The sequence below is a fragment of the Saccopteryx bilineata genome, chromosome 11 (genome assembly GCF_036850765.1).
Source record: "Saccopteryx bilineata isolate mSacBil1 chromosome 11, mSacBil1_pri_phased_curated, whole genome shotgun sequence".
Lineage (NCBI taxonomy): Eukaryota > Metazoa > Chordata > Mammalia > Chiroptera > Emballonuridae > Saccopteryx > Saccopteryx bilineata.
In genome coordinates, this window is record NC_089500.1 from 44,230,231 (window position 1) to 44,251,380 (window position 21,150).

Below are 21,150 nucleotides of genomic sequence, written 5' to 3' on the forward strand. Positions count from 1 at the left end.
GTTATCTCTCTTGGTCTTGCAGGGTCCCCAGTCTCGCAGTAGATAGCCAATAAAATATTTTGTTGTTGATACTGAATAGCTTTATGATCAAGCTAGTAATACAGTTTTGATTTAAAGTGAAATATATTAGTAAGTTAATAACTGAGTTTCTTTATGACTCAAAAACTAGCTCTGGAGACAGTTCCTTCCACAAAATCCAAATGTGCCTTAGATATGAGTCATTCTCTATGAAGAGAGATTATTAGTAGCAGAAGCAGACCTTACTTACTTTGAATAGCAGGCCCCCGGGGCCTCCCACCATGCCTCCCTTTCTCTCTGCCAATAGGTCTAAAAAGCGAGCATCAGCTCAGGACAGGAGAGGGGAAAAAGACACTAAAAGTCACTGAAAAGGAATTTTTTTTAACTTTCATATGGTTTTGTTTCTATATAACTATTCCAAGAGCAGTTTAGTCAGTGGGTTTTAATAACAGGAGCAAGGATGTGTTGCACATAGTGATGTTGTATGGAGTACCATCATGCAATTTTTACTACTTTAAAATAATAAATATAATTTCTCTGGATGAATTCTTAACAGATGGTTTTTAACTTCTTTACTTAACAGCTGGTTTTCATACCATTAATTGTACTGATAACTGCAATGTACCTTTTTGCACTGTTTTTGCTCGACAGCATCAAATTTGTATCATACCCATCGAAGAATTCTCAACTGAGTATTTGAAACCTCAAGTACAATGCATTGCCAGTTATGGGCCATTTGCTAATCAAAGGTAAAGTGTTTTCTTCCTTCTTTATTTGTGCTCTGGGTGGTACTGTGATGCTTGTAAAGGCTGCAACTTTGTACTTCACGTCAGAAGTGATCATAGGTGAAGGTGTTTGAGGCTGGTGATGTTAACAAACAAACAAACAGCTAAACAGTTTATCCTAGAAGTCTTTCTGGAATTCCATAATATCAGGAAACTAACACAGCAGCAACTGGAGGGAATGGGGAAGCCCAGCTCTCACGGCGGCGACTCTGAGTTCTATTCTGAGCTCTTGTAGACTCATTTTGTCCTAATCTTTTCACCTTTCTGTCTGAGGCTCTTCGTTTCAAAAACCATAAAAATAATGAGCCACCTCACAATGGTGTTAGGGAAATTAGCTAACCAATGTTTATAGGGGTTTGGGTAGGGTTGTTTTAATATAGATTCAACGATAATTTTTAGACGCAGTCACAAATCTGTGCACGTGGCTGAGACTACGGAAGCTACCAAGGCAGTGAAATCTACCTGTGTCTTTGTTGTCTTTGGTTTTACACAGTTTTTTGTTTTGTTTTGTTTTGTTTTTTTGTTTTTGTTTTTTTTGTTTTGTTTTTGTATTTTTCTGAAGCTGGAAACGGGGAGAGACAGTCAGACAGACTCCCACATGCGCCCGACCGGGATCCATCCGGCACGCCCACCAGGGGCGACGCTCTGCCCACCAGGGGGCGATGCTCTGCCCCTCTGGGGCGTCACTCTGCCGAGACCAGAGCCACTCTAGCGCCTGGGGCAGAGGCCAAGGAGCCATCCCCAGCGCCTGGGCCATCTTTGCTCCAATGGAGCCTTGGCTGCGGGAGGGGAAGAGAGAGACAGAGAGGAAGGGGGGGGTGGAGAAGCAAATGGGCGCTTCTCCTATGTGCCCTGGCCGGGAATCAAACCTGGGTCCCCCACATGCGAGGCCGATGCTCTACGGCTGAGCCAACCGGCCAGGGCCAGTTTTACACAGTTTTATGCCAACATTTATGTGGAGAGGTGAATAATAAGGTTTCATGTCATTGATCTCATTTAACAACTAATTTTAGTTCTAGAGAGGGAAGTTTCAGTAAGTTTTTATATAGTTTGCTTTTCTTCAAAATTAAGATGTTTCTTTCCGTTTTAGCTCATTGTATTGAGAAGGCATCTGGAATACGCTGGCCACCGTCCCATGGCTCCCCTCAGATGGGGTCCTTTTGAACCTCTCACAGTCTATGCTCAGGGTCTCTATCTTCACCAATGGGCAGTCTCCCTTCTGTGGTTATTTTTAAAATAATGTTTTCTGTGTTTCAGGGCCACCTGTGTCCCCCTGTCCCCCAAAACTCCTCCAGCAGCATTAATTTTGGATGTCCCACGTGGTAGACCTTACCCTCTCCTGCCCCAGGATCCTTCACCATCTACGGATACCGTCACTGGCATCACCTTGGAGACACCGCAGGTAGGACTCCCCGAGTGTGTTGTTTCTAAGCCAGTGGTTCTCATAGTGTGGCCCTCAACCAGCCTCCTCTGGGAACTGGTTCAACATGCAGATTCGCAGGCCCCCACTCAGAACTGCTGAATCAGAAACTCTGCAGGAGGGGCCCAGGAATCAGTGTTTTAACAAACCTCCCGAGGAATGCAGATGCCCCTGACCTTTGAGAACCTCTCTGCTCAACTGTGGAGGCTTCCAGACCTGCAGGCCTCTGGGTCACCCTGTCTGTGACCACCTGTTCCTGATGCTCTCTTTCCCTCCTGCATTTCTTTCTAAAGCACTTGGCAGCTTCTCGCCGCCCATCTGGTGAGATCTCATCTTTTCCTGTTTAACATTGCTGAGTTGATCAGCTTCCCAAGTTGGAACGCAGACACTTTAGAATAGCTGCTGTGGGGAATACAGTTTGTTTGTATTGCCAGCTGCACAAGCACAATGCCTTGCAGGAAGGAAATTCTCAATAAACATTTATTGATTAATCATCTAGAGCAGCGATTTTCAACCCTTTTCATCATATGGCACACGTAAGCTAATTACTAAAATCCCATGGCATACCAAAAAATATATTCTTTGCCAATCTTACCAAAAATATGAAAAAAAGAAAAAAAATATGTATAACTTTGATCAATTAAAAAATAATAGCAAATACCTACCCTTTTGGCTTCAAAGTGACTTTTTTTAAAAATCAGGTGCTTGTACTTGTATATAAGGAGTTCTGGTACCAAGAATTAACCAATCATATGACACCGTATTACGTGACGTGACCAAGAAGATGCAACTCCATTTTATGACCTATATATTTATGGTTCAAGCCTGGGCACTCACACCAGACAGTTATTGTTGTGTTGGCTGTTGTTATTTTTTTTTATTTGACAATCTAAGGAAAGAGAGGTTAGTGCCCATGACTGAACAGTCAGGTATTGCATGTTTTAAAAAATCTTGTAGCACACCAGTTGAAAAATCACTGATGACAATGAAATATAGTAAGGGAACGCATATTTTGCACTGTAAACTACTAAGTCACAAGACTTAACATTTGTTCTGATGATAATGTCTTTTTCATACTAGAGAAGGCTTGTGTCCTCTCCCGTTGCATCGAGTTAGGAAATTAACGGATCTGAGAGAGAAAATTTTGTAAGATCTCATATGGGAAAGAAAGCCAAAAATAGTAGAGGGAAATGAGTTGAAATCAAGACAACCATATCCTAGTCCAAGGTTTGTCACCTAGTTAGTGTATGACCTTCAGCGAGTTACTTACCCGCCCCGCGTCACGGTTCTCATCTAAAAGATGAGGACAAACTTTTGTTGTTATTCTTATAGGAATTTTTGGAAGGTTTGAAAAGACTTCTTACATAGTGAGGTTTTCGGGGCTCTGGTGGCACCATCAGTCAGCATGCAGTATTTATGCACAGAGTGAAGCTTTCTGGGGAGAAGAGTGCTCACACTCAAGCTTGAAAAAATGGAGGGATGTGACCGGTTTTCAGTGTCATTGCCTGGGCGTGAGGGAATGGGTAGGGCTCCCTCTCCCTCCCGTTGGCTAGAATTTGTGTGGTTTGAACATCCTGCCTGTGCTGAGAGGTGAATACCTGAGCTTTCTTAAACATTAGTCCAGATGTGGGCCAAAGAGAAAAGATGATGATGGTCTTGGACCTTGTCAGTACTCAAATATGTAAAATGAAGTCTGATTCTTTATCACACGACTGTTACAAGTAATACTTTAATACTATGAACATTTTTGTACTGCCTTTTGACAAACATATTATGCATTTTCATCGGGTAGGTATTTAGGACTGCGATTGCTCAGTTATGTGTTTTCCAAAGCGATTGCACCCATTACTCTCTCTCCGACACCATTATGGTTGTACCACCGGGGGTTTCTCTATTCTGCGATTGAGGAGCATTTCTGTTGTTTATAGTGTAGGTGGTTACAAACAAAGCTGCCATAAACATTCAAGTGAAGGTTTTGGCTTCACTTGAGTCAGTAAATACCTCAGTAGTTTTGGTTTTCAACCCCGAAATCCCCTGTGACTCCACTTATTCATAGCTCTGCAGCTTGAGGAGAGTCTTTTTTCTCCCTCTTCCTCCTAGAACGAAGTGACCCTGAGAGGACTTGTACCACACCCGGGCCAATATGTTATTGTCATCCATTTCTATCAGCCAGCACACCCACGGTTTCCTGCACAGGTGTCTGTGGACGGAGGGCGGCTGCGGCCAGGTGAGCTGCAGGGAGTTGTTCCCATAGCTGACTGCGTCCCCGGGCCGTGCAGTGGTGTGACAAGACCGCCTCTCTCCGCCCAGGTGTCTTCCAGGCCTCTTTTTGCCCCCATGTGCTTGGCTGCCAGGACCACGTGATGTCTGAAGACCAGGTGGAGTTTGACATTTCGGAGCCCGAGGTGGTTGTGACTGTGAAGGTTCCAGAAAGAAAGTCCTTGGTGTTGGTGCGTCCTGCTTGTCCCTCAGTGTGCTCTTCACATGGTCGCTGGGTCGGCCATTCTTTGTGTCTGTTTGGCTCAGGACTACAACTCTTCCAAGGAACTGAAGTCATATTTATAGGAAAATGTTTAAATTTAAACCCACCTTTTACCCCCCCCCCCAAAGTGTGGACAATTAAAATCAAGTGAAACTGTAACAATAGAGAAGTAAGTAGGAAGACTACTCCCTGCAGGAGGGGCTGCTGAGTGAGTGCCCCACGCGACCTCTCAGCGCTTCCTCAGTCCTCCTCGGACTGGTCTCCTGAAGCGTTTCAGACGCCTTCATTCTTAACACTTTCTTGTTATGGTTTCCAAGGCTACATTCTCATTTTTTTTTCTCCTTTCTTTAGTGCTTCTTCCATGATTTCTCTCTCCCTTTGTTCCCACATGTTGTCATTCCCTTGGGTGGGACCCTGAGCCCCTTGCTCTATCGTTTCTCTTTGAGTAACATCTGCTGTGCCTGTTGATTCTATTCTGTCCTCTGTGAGAGTGGCACCCACCTCTGTGAATTCATCTCTGATCTTTCCTCAGCTCTAGACCCACAATGGGACTCTCTCTACTGCATCTCTGTAGCGAGAGATCTCACAAGCCCCACAAACTTAGCCGTTACCTGCACAGGCCCAGGTGCTCCCTACCCTGTTAGTTAACTTGGTTGATGGAATTACGGTCACCCAATGCCTATAAAACCTTCCGCAGAGCCAGGCAACGTTGTCCAGACCCTGCTGTTGGGCCCTCTAGTCCTTGTTCATGCCCCCTTCTCTCTCTGAGAATGTCGTCTTCCTAGCAACAGACGCCTGACTTTATTTATTTTGTCTCCTCTGTGCCTAGCACACCACCTGGCACATGGTGCTTGGCAAATGTTTACAGAATTGAATAACACGAGACCGGTAGTATCTCTGTAAGCTGTACGTTGGTGAGTAGTTGACAAAGACGTTACAGCATTTGTTACTAGCGTAGACTCATTTGTACAGGTTTTGAGAATAGAGCAGAACTTTTAAAAACTGGGGCTATAATCACTCACGGTAGAGTATCTATCTGATAGGATATAAACTTCAGGGGCAAGCCATGGTGGGAGTTTCCCCACTGGTCCTGCCATTTCAATTTGCTCACCTTTAAAAATATAAAACATCAACCCCTGTAGCTCCAGTGGCATCCCCGGCGTGGGTCCCATGGGGCCCTGGGCATCCTGACAGGCCCTGCTTACCCCCAGGTCTCCTGTGCCTGCCGGGCATTCTACACTGCTGCTTCTCTGAGCAGGTGCTCCAAGAGGTCTGCCCAGCGCTCAGGATGGGTCCCTACAGAGGACCATACACTGAGCCTGTAATATTGCCTTAGGGTGTGGGATTCTTGTTTTCATCACTCCTTTGGTCTTGGGCTAGATGAGAGAGAACACTGATCTTAGTACCGAGAGAGTATAATGAACGTCATCAGTGTGCCCTATTGTTGGAAATCCAAAGACAAGTTCACTGTTTCCTTTAGGTCCGTGTGCTGCTGGTTCCTGTGGAGAATTATGACTACCAAATACTTCACAGAAAATTAGTGGACAAGTCGTCGGAGTTTATCACCAACTGTGGAGGAAATAGTTTTTATATTGAGTAAGTATTACCTTGTGGAAAGGCCCTGGACTGCATGAGGCTCTCCCACATTCCCGCCGAGAGCAAGGCTGAGGGAGCTTCTGGCCCTCGGGTCTGTCTTCTTCCCCTCTGCTCCCAAGGGTGTGGCAGTGAGTTCCGGGCCTGGGGAAGGAGCTGCTCTTCTCTGCATACATTCTCCTATAACAGGTCTCATTTGCACATCTGGGCAAGATTCCCAGCTTCAACTGTGATCTCAACATAGGCTTACCCTCCAAACGAACTCCTGGACTGCTCAGGTGTTTCTCTTCCTCTTTGCTGCTTCCTGTGGTCGAACTCAGATTCCTAAAAGATAGCACACAGGGTCCCCTCCACTGGGAGGCATGTCAGCCCCAATTCCCCCTCTCCTGTGCCATCTGACTGAGTGGGGACTGTCACAGCAAGCAGACCTCCCTACCCTCCCTCCTGAGCCCTTGAATGCCAAGCGCCTAGTGCAGCCCTGAGCATCTGCTCCTTACTCTCCTGCAGATGGCCTGGCCCCCTGTTGGTTTTCTGAGGAACCATGGTGCTCCAGGCTGCCTGGCAGGCAGAAGCCACCTACATAGAAAGTATTAAGAGCAAAGGCTCTGAAGTCCAACAGCTATGGATTTGAAAGCCCACTCAGCCACTTATAGCTCCATAGCCTTGGGAATCTGCATAACCTCTGGGAGCCTCAGTTGCCTTATCTACAAAATGGGGCTTAGGCCTAACTGGTGGCGGTGATATGTAGGGAAAGCCTCTAGCATGCAACATTCAATTGGCAATTCACCTCCTCCTTATTGTTGTTATTGGTGTATTATTACACATTTAGGTGTAATTGTTTCCTGTAACTGATATAATCCACATATCATACAATTCATTCTATAGGTAAAATTTCACCCTTTTATTCCAGCCATCAAAACTCCCGTGGCCAGTCTGGTGTGGTGTTCTGGAGTGGATGGGGGGGGGGGGTGGCTGGCACTGGCTGTGAGTCCAGGGATAGAGTGTTCCCCCATCTTCTCCCAGACTCCAGAGTCACAGCCCCTCCTCAAAGACCCTGCTCGGAGGAGTAAATGGGAAGGGGAAGCTTGGGGCAGTTTCTGGGCACACCTCCCGAGATAGCACCCTGAGTTGTTTTTGTCTCAACAGTCCCCAGACAGCCTCCGGATTCTGTAAGGACTCTGCCAGGTCCCTGGTGGCCCTTTACCACCAGGGCGCACTGCCCTGTGAGTGCCACCCCACAGGGGCTGTCGGCCATCCCTGCCTCCCAGAGGGTGGGCAGTGCCCGTGCCGGCCTGGCGTCACCGGTCGGCAGTGCACCCGCTGTCGAACAGGCCACTACGGATTTCCACACTGCAAGCGTAAGTGCACCTTCAGGTCGTCCAAGGTCGCCTCTGCTCCCAAGACGGTGATGCTCATCTAGGACAGGGCTTTTGGATTTGACTGTGCTAGAAACTCACCAGGGAATCTGGTAGAAATGCAAATTCTGACTCAGGAGGCCTGGGCTGCAGGCTGAATGTCTGCACGTCTAATAACTACTCAGTTCTAGAAGATAAATATTTGTGTTTCCCAGGCTATGTGACCTAAGCACTTGTCAACGGAAGTTAGTGTAAATAGCCTTAAGCATAAAAATAATGGGCTTCCCTAGTGGAAGCCTTTTCAGTTTTTGCAACTCAACCAAAGTTGGGAGGGGAGCAGAGGCTGGGTCAGAGGGCATAGGACTCACTGACTGAGAAGCCTACAGACCAGGGGTCCCCAAACTTTTTACACAGGGGGCCAGTTCTCTGTCCCTCAGACCGTTGGAGGGCCGGAGTATAAAAAAAACTATGAACAAATCCCTATTATGCACACTGCACATATCTTATTTTTAAGTAAAAAAACAAAATGGGAACAAATACAATATTTAAAATAAAGAACAAGTAAATTTAAATCAACAAACTGACCAGTATTTCAATGGGAACTATGCTCCTCTCACTGACCACCAATGAAACAGGTGCCCCTTACCAGAAGTGCGGTGGGGGCCGGATAAATGGCCTCAGGGGGCTGCATGTGGCCCGTGGGCCGTAGTTTGGGGACCCCTGCTGCAGACCTTTATCTATAAGCTGCCTGAGAGCGTGTGGCAGCAGTGAGGGGTGCAGGTGTGGTACAGAGCCCTCACTTGGAGACCAGCCATTCCCTAACGGGGTGCTGCACCTGAGCCGTGCCCGGACGCTGGGCTCAGTGCCCTGGGGTCACATGGAGCCGCTGCCGGGGGCCTGGGGGAGCGGGACGCTGTGACGCGTGAGGGGCCCGTGTTGGAAGGGCACAGGCAGGCTGCTCAGCGGGTTCCTTTGAGTAGCTATCTTGAAGCCAGTGCGGGTTCACACACTGTACCATACACTGGATCCACCATGCACATTTGATATGGTTGGTCTCGGCCCCAGGAAAGGGCCTTTTATGTCAAGTATGATCAATAATGCCAAAATGAAGGAATAGCAAGACATTTCCCCCAACCCCTTGGAAGCTTCCAGAAATCCTGACAGTTGGTACAGTCCTGCTGGAAGTCAGGCAGCATCTAACCCAGGGGTCCCCAAACTTTTTACACAGGGGGCCAGTTCACTGTCCCTCAGACCATTGGAGGGCCAGCCTTTAAAAAAAACTATGAACAAATCCCTATGCACACTGCACATATCTTATTTTAAAGTAGAAAAACCAAAATGGGAACAAATACAATATTTAAAATAAAGAACAAGTACATTTAAATCAACAAACTGACCAGTATTTCAATGGGAACTATGGGCCTGCTTTTGGCTAATGAGATGGTCAATGTGCTCCTCTCACTGACCACCAATGAAAGAAGTGCCCCTTCCAGAAGTGCAGTGGGGGCCGGATAAATGGCCTCAGGGGGCCGCATGCAGCCCACGGGCCGTAGTTTGGGGACCCCTGATCTAACCCTTACACTGTTTCTGTCTGTCCCCTGGCCAGCGTGCAACTGTGGCCGGCGCCTTTGTGAGGAGATGACGGGCAGGTGCCTGTGCCCGCCACGCACAGCCGGGCCCCAGTGCGAGGCGTGTGAGGCGCAGGCCTTCGGCTTCCACCCCCTGGCTGGCTGCGAGGGCTGCAACTGCTCCCAGAGGGGCGCCGTGGCCGGGGCTGCCGGCGCGGAGTGCGACCGGGACCACGGGCAGTGCAGGTGAGCCCGGGTGGGTGGGCCTCTCAGGTTCTGTGGTGGGGAGGGACGAGCCGTCTGCCACAGGCGGGTGGGCCTCTCAGGTTCTGTGGTGAGGAGGGACGAGCCGTCTGCCACAGGCGGGTGGGCCTCTCAGGTTCTGTGGTGGGGAGGGACGAGCCGTCTGCCACAGGCGGGTGGGCCTCTCAGGTTCTGTGGTGAGGAGGGACAACGCCATCTGCCACAGGCAGGTGGGCCTCTCAGGTTCTGTGGTGAGGAGGGACAGCGCCATCTGCCACAGGTGGGTGGGCCTCTCAGGTTCTGTGGTGGGGAGGGACGAGCCGTCTGCCACAGGCGGGTGGGCCTCTCAGGTTCTGTGGTGGGGAGGGACGACGCCGTCTGCCACAGGCGGGTGGGCCTCTCAGGTTCTGTGGTGGGGAGGGACGAGCCGTCTGCCACAGGCGGGTGGGCCTCTCAGGTTCTGTGGTGGGGAGGGACGAGCCGTCTGCCACAGGCGGGTGGGCCTCTCAGGTTCTGTGGTGAGGAGGGACAACGCCATCTGCCACAGGCAGGTGGGCCTCTCAGGTTCTGTGGTGAGGAGGGACAATGCCATCTGCCACAGGTGGGTGGGCCTCTCAGGTTCTGTGGTGGGGAGGGACGAGCCGTCTGCCACAGGCGGGTGGGCCTCTCAGGTTCTGTGGTGGGGAGGGACGACGCCGTCTGCCACAGGCGGGTGGGCCTCTCAGGTTCTGTGGTGGGGAGGGACGAGCCGTCTGCCACAGGCGGGTGGGCCTCTCAGGTTCTGTGGTGGGGAGGGACGACGCCGTCTGCCACACACCGGTCATTACTTCCCATTTCTCAGGGGCTCAAGGACTGCGCTGCATTCACCTCAGGGTACAGCTCCCCACGTAGAATGGGTAACGTGTGTGGAGTGTTGTCCCTTCGGGCAACCCAGCAGAGCCTGGGTGGGCCGATGACCAGTCATCTGAGGCCACTGCTGCCTTGCTTATTCACTCCAGTATCATTCTTGTGTGTGTCAAAGTGTATGCATGAAGTTATCAGTGCCTTCTACTGTGTCACCTTGTGGTGGGCGCCTATCCATTTGTCTTTAGGGGTGGGCTCCAAGCCTTTTTGCTAGGGTTAGCTGGAAGTTTTGTTAAGGACAGTGCAAGATGAGGTCTGAAATCTTCAGTCCGCCTCCCTAACTCAGGCCAGCTGGAAGGGGGGGGTGAGCTGTATACTTTCTCCTGCCCCTGCCACCCTGGCCTGGGTGGGTGTCAGAAGCACTGGCTCAGTTTCCCTGCCGCATAACCCACTGTCTAATTCCTTCCAGCCTCTTCTGCTAGGAGACTGAGTCCAATTCTCCATCCCCGACTTCCACTCCCCGGTCCTGCTGAGATCACGCTGGCCACCTGGGTTCATGTGACGTCGGCCTCTAGTTTCCAATGCGGAGCCTGACCTGCACCTGTCTGAGCACATGTCGGGGTCAGTGGGGGTTGTTTGGGAGGGGAGAGGGAGACAGGGTGAGCAGATACTTGCTGGAGAGCCTGCCTGAGTGGGGGGCTGTCCCCAGGAACATGGATAAGTCCAATGCACAGTTGCTAAGAGACAAATGGCGAACATTGGCTCAGACTGATTGATGCAGGTCAGGCATTGGAAACTAGAGACCAGTGTCACATGAGTCCAGCCTGATCTCAGCAGGACTGGAGAGTGGCGATAGGGGGTGGAGAATAGGATCTGGTCTCCTAGAGAAGAGGCTAGAAAGAATTAGACAGTGAGTTATGCAGCAGGGAAACTGAGCCAGCCTGAAGTCCAGGCCAGGATAGCAGTAGGCAAGAGAAAGTATGTGGTTTTCAGCATTCCACACATGCCCAGGCCCAAGCACACGCACACACAGGCACATGGACGTTTCAGGGTCTGTGTCCCTGTGATTCAGGTGTAAGAACCATGAGGGCTTCTGCTGCTGGTACCTCAGGGCAGCTGTATTTGTTTTCTGTGGCTACTGTGAAAATACCACGAATTGGGTGGCTAACACAACAGAAATTTGTTCTCTGGCAGTTCTAAATGCTAAAAGTCCAAAATGAAGGTCTTGCCTATGTCATGCTTGTTTCTAAAGGTTCTAGGAGAGGTTCTGTCCCCTGCCTTTCTCTTACCTTCCAATGTTGCCAGCAATCCTTGGGTTTCCTTGACCTATAGATGCTTCGCTTCAGTCTCTGCCTCTGCCTTCACATGGCCTTCTCCTCTGTGTGTCTGTCTCTTCTTCTCTTATGGCCACCAATCATACAGGATGAGGGCCCCCCTTACTCCAGTATGACCTCATCTTAACTTGATCATATCTGAAAAGACCCTATTTCAAATTCCAGTAAGCCTCAGGGAGTAGGAGTTGGAACTTGAATATGTACATTGAGGGGACAAAATGCAACTTCCTCTAGAAGCAATGTTCACTTTTCCTAAGGAAGGGCCTTTAACCACACCTTAATTGTTGCCCAGTGCCTAGCAACTCCCTTGTACTACTGGGAGGGAAGCTGAGTGAAAACGTGAGTCATGAAACATTCCAAGTCTTTGAATCCACAGGTCTGAGTCCTTCCTGCGTCAACTCAGTTGCCTCTCCTTCTCAGACTATGAGCATAAACTGGATGTGATTTGCACAAAGAATTCTGAGGCCACATCTACAGTTTTCATCACAATTGATTAACATGTTAGGTTCTGTTCCTCTCCTCTGGTGTTTAAGCTGTTCTCTGGAAGGAAGACAGGCTCTGCATTGTGGACCGAAATACACTACGGGCCTGTGAAAATGTCTGACTCGTTTCCATTGAGTGACTAACTCCGCTCCATCGAGGAGAGCGGCACTCGGCGTGGAAGCCCAGGCTGCCCAGGACCAGTGGGCGTGCTGAAGGACGAGAGGATGCACTGCACCCAGAGGCTGCTGGCCGTCCTGTGACTGGAGAAGATGACTTAGGGGAAGCCAAGGGGACTCCTGGGTGCCAGTCGTGACCTGGTCGACTGTATAGAAAGCAGAAAGAAGTAGTGTGTGATCCTGTGACTTCATTATTGGTCTAGATTTGCTGCTCTGGGAAAAATTGCCTCCCTCTGTTTCAACCCTTGGTCCAAAAAGTAGCCGGGAAAGTGGCAGAACCTTGCAGATTTGATCCGTCGTGTGGCCGTGCCGCCTCATTTCTGCTGGGTCATTTGGTGTTTCTCTCAGCATTTTCTCTACTCTTTGCTTTCATTACTTCTTTTTCTTCCAGTCTTTCATGGACAGATATTATCTTTTTCTCTCCCAGGTGACACCCTCATGATGCTTTTCATCTTTTCTACATCTGTAAGGGCCTCCCTCCCTCAAATGGAAAATATTTCACAACTCTTTTCCAACACTCCCTTACCATCGACCTCTCCCTTCTCCTGTTCCCATCGGTGCCATCTCCCTTTCTTGAAAAGCAAAACCCTTTTATTGGCAGGAAAGTGATAGCCACAAACATGTAGCACCAGAGCTCCAGAATGTTTGTAAAGAAAATGTGTGGCTCTGCACGGGAACACTCACAAGTATAAGAAGAATGGAATGTGTCTGTCCATAAAGCTAAGACCATAACACTGATGAGAGCCGCCATCTTGGAGTTGAAAAAGTGGTCATGGGAGAGTTAGACAATAGTCTAAAGATGTTCAACCAAGTCAGTTTGTTGCTATTGAAACACTTCTTCCGTTTCTCAGTCCAACACAAACGCACACAGCCCTCACACCTCCCTAAGCACATCTTCCAGACCAGCCAAAGGAAACTGTAGATTTAAAATTGGCTTCAGAAAAGAAAATCCAGGGTGTTATATAAGAGGGAAACAGATTGAGTTAGGAATAATTGTTTTATTTTAATATATTTGAAGAATAAATCAAAGAAAATAATTCAACATCTTTATGCAAAATAGGTGTGTATACATCCTTCAGAGGAAAAAAAAAGTCTGACAAATAAGCAGGATAAGTGGGGGTGGGGGTTAAAATACTTTACTTCCTCTAGGGTGTTAGGGCAGGACTGTGGGTAAGAAGGGCTGACAGGACAGGATTCCGTATGCACAGTAGAATAGGAATGTACAACCTTGTGGAAATAAAGGAACAAACTGGACACAGATCAGGAGAGGAAGACATGGAATGCTCGTTAGGAAATAGAAGTCCTGGCAGAGGATAGAGCCCAGGATTCTGCAGCAGCCCCAATCACAGCTGCATTAAGATATTTAGAGAGCCCTAGGTACTGAAAACATTATAGTGCTCCCGTATAGAATTAATAATAAAACCTTACCAAGCCTCAAAATAAGTGCAAGTACAACAAAGCACTGTTTTTCCATAATGACTACTTTAGTTTTGTTTGTTTCTTTGTTTTTTGGATTTTATTTTGTTTATTTTTAATTTCCTCATTTTAGAGAGGAGAGAGAGAGAGAGAGAGAGAGAGAGAGAGAGAGAGAGAAAGGGGGGAGGAGCAGGAAGCATCAACTCCCATATGTACCTTGACCAGATAAGTGCAGGGTTTTGAACCAGCGACCTCAGCGTTCCAGGTCAACGCTTTATCCCCTGTGCCACCACAGGTCAGGCCTGTTTTTTGTTTTGGGGGGTTTTGTTTTAAAAGCAGAACATCCTAGTGAAAAGTTGGGATGGGGGATGGAGACCTGGGTATCAAGTGCATCGGTTAGAGTGAATGAAGACCCCCAAGGTGCAGATGCACTGGCGGAAAAACCGGGTGTGGGTCCTGGAAGAATTACCGACGTCTCAGTCTGGGAGGCAAAGAAACCAAGAAGGAGCTGGAAAAGCAGTGTTCAGCAGAAGAGAAGCCAGAATTCACTGTCAGAGAACTAGCGGGGAGTGAGAAAGGGAGTAACAGGGCAACAGAACACATTGCTGCAAACAAAGCCTCACATTCTCAATGCTGCTGCCACAGAAAAAGAAACCAAGAATGCATGAAACATTGTGAAATCAGTTAAGTCACACTCTATGGATGGAGAGGTTTCTTTTATATTTTAGGCAAAAATTCTAAGGAGTGTTTAAGAAAACTTCATTAATGACATTTAGTAGTCTGGAAAATTCCTAACTCAAGATCAAGATGTCATATCGTTTTTTGCCCAAAGCTGAGGACCATCACAGGAGTGGACTCTCATTGACCTGTATCACACTTAAACCCAAATGTAATCCTTTATCTTGACATTACCAAACAGACTGTGAAAACCTAATGGTATGACAAATCCATTCATGATCAGAGTGGATTTGTTATGAAAGGGCCCTTGGCAGATAATATTAGAAAAACTTTTTGTTTACTCCATGACTATAATTGCACAATCGCTCATGGCAATTCCAGGGATCGTGCTGAAAAATCTTTTGATTGCCTGAAAGAATTATTTCTTTAGAAAATATTAAAGGAAAGAATTTTTTTTTTACCTAGAAAATTTCCTAGTGAAAATGAAGAATGTATCTAGAAGAACCTAAAGTTTATATAAAAGAAATAATACTTGGAATTCACCAAAAACAAAACAAAACAAAACAAAAACCCCACCAATTCCTTTCTCAGTTATACAACTGACTGTCTTGGCAGTTGTGCAAATTATCACAAATCACAAAGCTTAATAATTGCAATTTCCAAATTTTATTTGACTCTAGATTTTAAATTTTATTTTACTAAAAGAAAATCAAACCATTATAAATGTTAATCTATTTTTAAATGAATTGCAAAAATAATTATAGCAATCTATAGTACTCTATCTCTAGCTAACTAAAACTGGTGTTTAGAGATAATTGGAAATAAATAAAGATGGAGCCTTAACCTGAGCTCTTGACTCGCCTTTGTCGTGAACTTAATAGAAAGCCCTGGGCAAGTCATTTTGCCTTCTTGGGTCTCAGTTTCCTAATCTATAAAATGAAGTTTGATAGCATTGTTTCTAACAGTCCACCAAAATTTTAAATTCTGATTGTAGTTCTTCAACCTCTGACTGTATCACAGAAAATATTGCAAAATTGTATGAATGCCAAAAAATCTCTTATCTTAGCCAACTCTATCTAGTTGAAGGTCTTAATGATGCTTCTTTTAATCAAAATTTCATTTTTCATAGCAACACAGTAATTTAATCAATATAATATCAAAGAAAAAAGTGCATGTACAGTGGATTTTAATAATGGAAGAGGTGGTAAAGCCGTAAGATATTTTGAACAAAGGACTGTAATCTCCTCAGATTTTGCCAATCAGTAACAAATACAAAGAAACTGGTAATCACTGCTTTTAAATACTATCATGATGTCAAACACTTCCAAGCTATTTTAAGATCGATGAAAGGAGATGGCAGTTCACCTACACGGTCAATAAAGCCACGTGTACAAATGTGCCTTTTCAGAAGGGCAGTGGTAAAAGGGAAGCCTTTTTGGGTGACCTCTATCTCAGCCAATCCTCAGCTTTACTAAATGTTTGTGTTAAATGGAAAAACAAAATACCAGAAAAGGTCATAGACTTGGCGTTCTTGGAACAGAAGTGCTTCCAGCTCGGCATAAATCCACAGGCTCTAACAACTTGGAGAAGTAAACCCTTTGATTCACCTCATGGAATAATAGGTGCAGGGACACAGTGGTGAGCAGGGAGATAGGGATCCTGCCCCACAAAGGGGTGTCAAGTTCTCACCTCAGTCCCTTTGTCTTCTTTCATCTTCTGTAATAACAGTGTCTTTCTCTGATCTCTTTGAATGAGTCTTCTCTGGCTATTTCCCAGGCTCAGCTTCTTCCTTCCCCAGGCTGAGAGGCTGTGTGGTGTGAGTTTGCACAAGGTTGTGTTCTGCCACTGCCACTCACTGTCTGGGTGGTGTCGTCACGTTACTGCTCTCTATGCCTCATTTCTTCATCTGTGAAACAGAGATACTGGAGGCACCTGCCTCTTGAAGTTCTCTAAAGATTAGGTATCCTGGGCAGAAACCCTTAGAATGGTACCGACACACACTGGCACCCAGGAAGCATCAGCTGATGTCTGCCTTCCTTTCTTTATACTTTGTCCCCTGGCACCTCACCAGCCTCCTGGCTTCAAGCACCCCCACTCCTGGATCAATCCCATCCAGAGCTCCAGTCCTGAGTCTTGAGTGCTCTTATCTCTTCTTTATTGTAAATCAGTTCAGCTTGGGTTCTCTTACTGGCTTTACTTAGGTGGCCTTGGACAAGTCCCTGAAGTTTTTGAGTTCCTGTCCTCTCACACGTATAATGAAATGTTAGATTAGATGATCTTTAAGGACGCTTACAATTCCAAACTTCAACTCTCCCCCATATCTGACGAGATTGGGCGCATTCAGGGTGGTATGGCCGTATACACTCCCCCATATCTGAAACCCATGCCATTGTCTTGCCTTTCGAGTCATTTCTCTCTTTGGATGCTTAAAATTTTTCTCCTTAATGGTGACAATCTCCACACGGTCCTCAAACCAAAATTCCAGTGTATCTTAGAATTAACCTCTTTTTCCTACTGTCAATCAGGTGTCAACTTCCGGCAAGGTGCATGTTATCCCCTCCCTTTCCATGGCTCTCGGCTACCTGCTGCCACCAGTGAAGTCCATTCACCTCTTCATGTCTGAATGATGGCTACCTAATTGTCCTACCTTTTCCTGGTTTGCAGTTTCTTTTTTTCCTCTCTCTCTCTCTCTCTCTCTCTTTTTCTCCCTTAGTCAAGAAGAATGTGTTAATACTAAATTATATGGGGATTAAAAAATCTATTTTCGGCCCTGGCCGGTTGGCTCAGCGGTCGAGCGTCGGTCTGGCATGTGGGGGACCCGGGTTCGATTCCCGGCCAGGGCACATAGGAGAGGCGCCCATTTGCTTCTCCACCCCCCCTCCTTCCTCTCTGTCTCTCTCTTCCCCTCCCGCAGCCAAGGCTCCATTGGAGCAAAGATGGCCCGGGCGCTGGGGATGGCTCCTTGGCCTCTGCCCCAGGCGCTGGAGTGGCTCTGGTCGCAGCAGAGCGACGCCCCGGAGGGGCAGAGCATCGCCCCCTGGTGGGCAGAGCGTAGCCCCCTTGTGGGCAGAGCGTCGCCCCTGGTGGACGTGCCGGGTGGATCCCGGTCGGGCGCATGCGGGAGTCTGTCTGACTGTCTCTCCCCATTTCCAGCTTCAGAAAAATCCAAAAAAAAAAAAAAATCTATTTTCCTTATAATTTTGTCATGAATACATAGAACTGTTACTCTATAAAATGAGATAATGCTGATGAATGCGTATCTTTTTATGATTTTACCTTCCTGTATGTGTCTTTTTAAACCATGATGAAACATGACCCTCAGTTCCTTGTGAATTATTTTTTTGCCTTAAATTCTATCTTTTAGATATAAGTATGTTTTATTGTTCAAGAGCTATCTTGTACCTTTTCCAGTTCAGGTGCCATGCCTTGTGCAGAAGGCACACATGCCTACTAATACTCCTGCCGGCCACAGTTTGGGAGAGGACCCTGCACTAACCAGTAATGACGGTGCGGTGTGGTGAGCACCAGCCTGTGTGCAGCCCGCCGTGGGGGCCTGTGTCTCTGCACAGCACCACTCCATCACACCCCTCTCTGCACTTTTCCCAAATCCTGGCTGTCTGGTAGGATAAAGATCAGCTTCCTGTCATGCTCTGGCCCTCCGCCTGCCCTGAGCAAGCCTTTTCTTGGCTTTCTTCTCTGGCCCGGTTTGCTCACTTTTCTAAACCCTTTTTGCACATGTTCATTTCTCCAGTTACAAAACCTTCTTTTTCTTATTCTGTTACCCCCAAATGGTACTCATCCTTTGAGGACTCTGTATTAAAACTCAGAGGTGGCATGAAGCCTTCTAGAAGTCTGCAGAGATATTCTCACCATCTCATTGCTTAAAGCAAGTTTAATCTTTAGCCTCCCATCTCTCACGTGATTACCTGACGTTCTGCCTCTGTGTTCTGTGTCCTCGGGGAAAATGTGCTAAGGTCAAGATTGATCTAGTCTACTTTGCCCCTTGCTTCCCATGACCCCTACACAGGAATATACACATTTATATATACATCCCTGTGTAGGGTATATATACATATATGTATGTATTTATATATGGCACTCAATAATTATTGAACAAACAAGGCAGACTTTGGATTCTAGATTAAAACTGAAGTTTGATGTGAGCATGGTATTAAGGAACCCACGTGTTTAATGCACGAAGTCTAGAGCTCACCCTTGTGCCTGATTTTCTGATTATCTGAGACATGGCGAGCACCCACGCGCAGATGTTATTACATAACGTTTGGCTGTAGGCCCGTCGCTGTGGCGATGACTTCACATGACCTGCATTCCCACCGCTGCTGTTCTGTGCCACCAGGCAGCATCTACTGCAGGGGTCCCCAAACTACGGCCTGTGGCCCCCTGAGGCCATTTATCCGGCCCGCGCTGCACTTCAAGAAGGGGCACCTCTTTCATTGGTGGTCAGTGAGAGGAGCATAGTTCCCATTGAAATACTGGTCAGTTTGTTGATTTAAATTTACTTGTTCTTTATTTAAAATATTGTATTTGTTCTCTTTTTGTTTTTTTACTTTAAAATAAGATATGTGCAGTGTGCATAGGGATTTGTTCATAGTTTTTTTTTTATAGTCTGGCCCTCCAATGGTCTGAGGGACAGTGAACTGGCCCCCTGTCTAAAAAATTTGGGGACCCCTGATCTACTGGAACCTCTTGCCATTGCAGCGAGGACGGCTCCTTGGGTAGCAGAGTATCTCCCTGGAGAAATGTACCAAGGTTGGGGCAACTTTAGGTAGTTTTTAAAAGATGTTCAGCAAGACTTTGAAAAGGAAGTTTACTTTTGATTCTCTGTTGTCATGGTACCACCCCAAACTCCTTTGGTTGCCTTTGTGTGCGTGCGTGCGTGTGCGTGCGTGCGCAGAATTCATATACTCGACGCTCTATGCATTGCATTGCTCAGGAATCCAGACACTGTGTCCTCCATGTTGTGGTTAACCCTTGCCTATCAGTCCTACTTGGGTTTCTCCGAGTCCAGCTTGTGGGCCTCTGCTGTCACCACTCTGCTCAGCATTTTGCTTTTTCTCATCCACTCTTACTTTCTCATTTGCCACTTACGTGCAGAGTGAAGCTCAGGATCTACCTTGTCTGACTGCGGGAGTCGCGCTCTCTCCGCCCACCCCTGCTTTCCGCCGCGGCATCTTCCATATGGTCTGAAGGAGGCAGACAAGTCATGATTTTGCTTCCATTTCTCTTCATTCTCAACAAGCAGCTAGCTGCCTTCCCAGCAAATACCCCTGTTCCTTCCTTTTCCAAGGAAGTGAAAATATAAAAATTAGGTTCCCATATTAAGTTATATTTATCCCTTTTTTTTTTTTGACATGGGGACTGTGGTAAGATATTTAATGGGTATTAAAGAGATAGGTGACCACTTCCATGTGGCAGTGAGTTAATGCAATATTTCAGATTAGACTGTACTCCCTGTTTGCCATCTAAAGGCACACTTCCTAACGCTTTCTGGAGACGCACAGAAAAGGATCAGCATGTAGATCTCACCAGACCTCAGCTGTGGAGCCCTGTACCCGGGCTACCGAAGGATGGCACCCACCTCTCCTCCTCTCCTCACCCCTCCAGGGTTGGGCTTTTCAGTTCCACTCCCATTCCACCGTTCTCACTCTATCAGGCTTCTGTTTTCTCATCCAGCCTTGTGCTTCAGGGGCACACACCTCCTGGTGGATCTCAGCTCCACGCCAGGGCCTTCCTCCTAGCCAGGCCCAGGCCAGCGACTGCCCACTGGATTCAGCAGACATGCCCGTTGTCACCCTTCTTCCCTATCTTCCTCCTTCATTCTTGGCTTCACCTGGGACCCCAGTATCCACCCTATTGCTCAAGTGGGACATGTGGAATCTTCCTTGCTTTCTTTTTCAGTCCCAAGCAAAGCAGTACGAGTCCCAGCTACCTTGCCTTGAAACAGTTGGGAACTGATCCCTCCCCTCCGTCCCAAATGCCTCTGCCTCATTCAGCCCCCTCATCTACCTCCTGACACAATGGCTGCTCAGAGTTGATGTCCTCAATTCAGTTCATTACACACGTCCAGCCACACTCTTTCCTCTTTAAGAGTCTTTATGGTAATGGTACCAGTACCTTGAGAGCTTGCTACATGCTTGACACTGCTTTGTCTATCTCTCCAGAAAATTAGGAGGAAACAGCTAACGCTCTCTCACAGATGAGTAAACGCTTTTGAGAAGTTGGATAACTGTAAGATACTAGTTCTAATACGTGTGAGAGCTGGGATTAGAACTCCAGCCAGTCTGCCGTCCATGCACAGGGCTCAGCCACCACACTCCACTGCCACAGGACAGCATCACAACATCCAGCACCTCTGTTGGCATGAGCTGGTTCCCACCCAACTCTCAGACTCCTGGTTCAGTATCCCCTTCCGGTACTCCTGCCCCAGCAATACCACACTGTGTTCCCTGCGCCCTCCAAGCAGTTTCCCCCTCTGTTCCTTCTGTCTGGAATGCCTACCCTCCCTCTAACCCCAGGCCTTTTACATTTAGCTCAGGCATCACCGTCCCCAGGCAGGCTGGGTCAGTGTTGCTCCTCTGACCTCTAGTTAGACCTATGAGTATACTGTTCACATTTCCACCTTACCGCTTAGGCTCAGGGCCATGTCCAGCCTCGCACCCCCCGAGCCTAGGACCAAGGCTGAGTCTCAGAGTACACTGCCCATGATGGTCACCTGTTTTATAAACTAAAAGGTAT

At 47.4% G+C, this 21,150-nt stretch overlaps 1 protein-coding gene across 2 annotated transcripts in view; it reads left to right on the plus strand.

Annotated features, from left to right (window-relative positions):
* The window catches only part of LAMA3 (laminin subunit alpha 3), a 308,158-nt gene that overhangs the window by 189,670 nt on the left and 97,338 nt on the right, over window positions 1–21,150 (plus strand). The window contains exons 26-32 of one of the 2 annotated variants that reach the window (XM_066246337.1): window positions 670–767; window positions 2,061–2,205; window positions 4,324–4,450; window positions 4,534–4,673; window positions 6,186–6,301; window positions 7,445–7,656; window positions 9,260–9,467. In XM_066246337.1, coding sequence (XP_066102434.1) covers window positions 670–767; window positions 2,061–2,205; window positions 4,324–4,450; window positions 4,534–4,673; window positions 6,186–6,301; window positions 7,445–7,656; window positions 9,260–9,467 — 1,046 coding nt within the window. The remainder of the gene's footprint in view (window positions 1–669; window positions 768–2,060; window positions 2,206–4,323; window positions 4,451–4,533; window positions 4,674–6,185; window positions 6,302–7,444; window positions 7,657–9,259; window positions 9,468–21,150) is intronic. The other variant, XM_066246338.1, reaches the window with a different exon arrangement.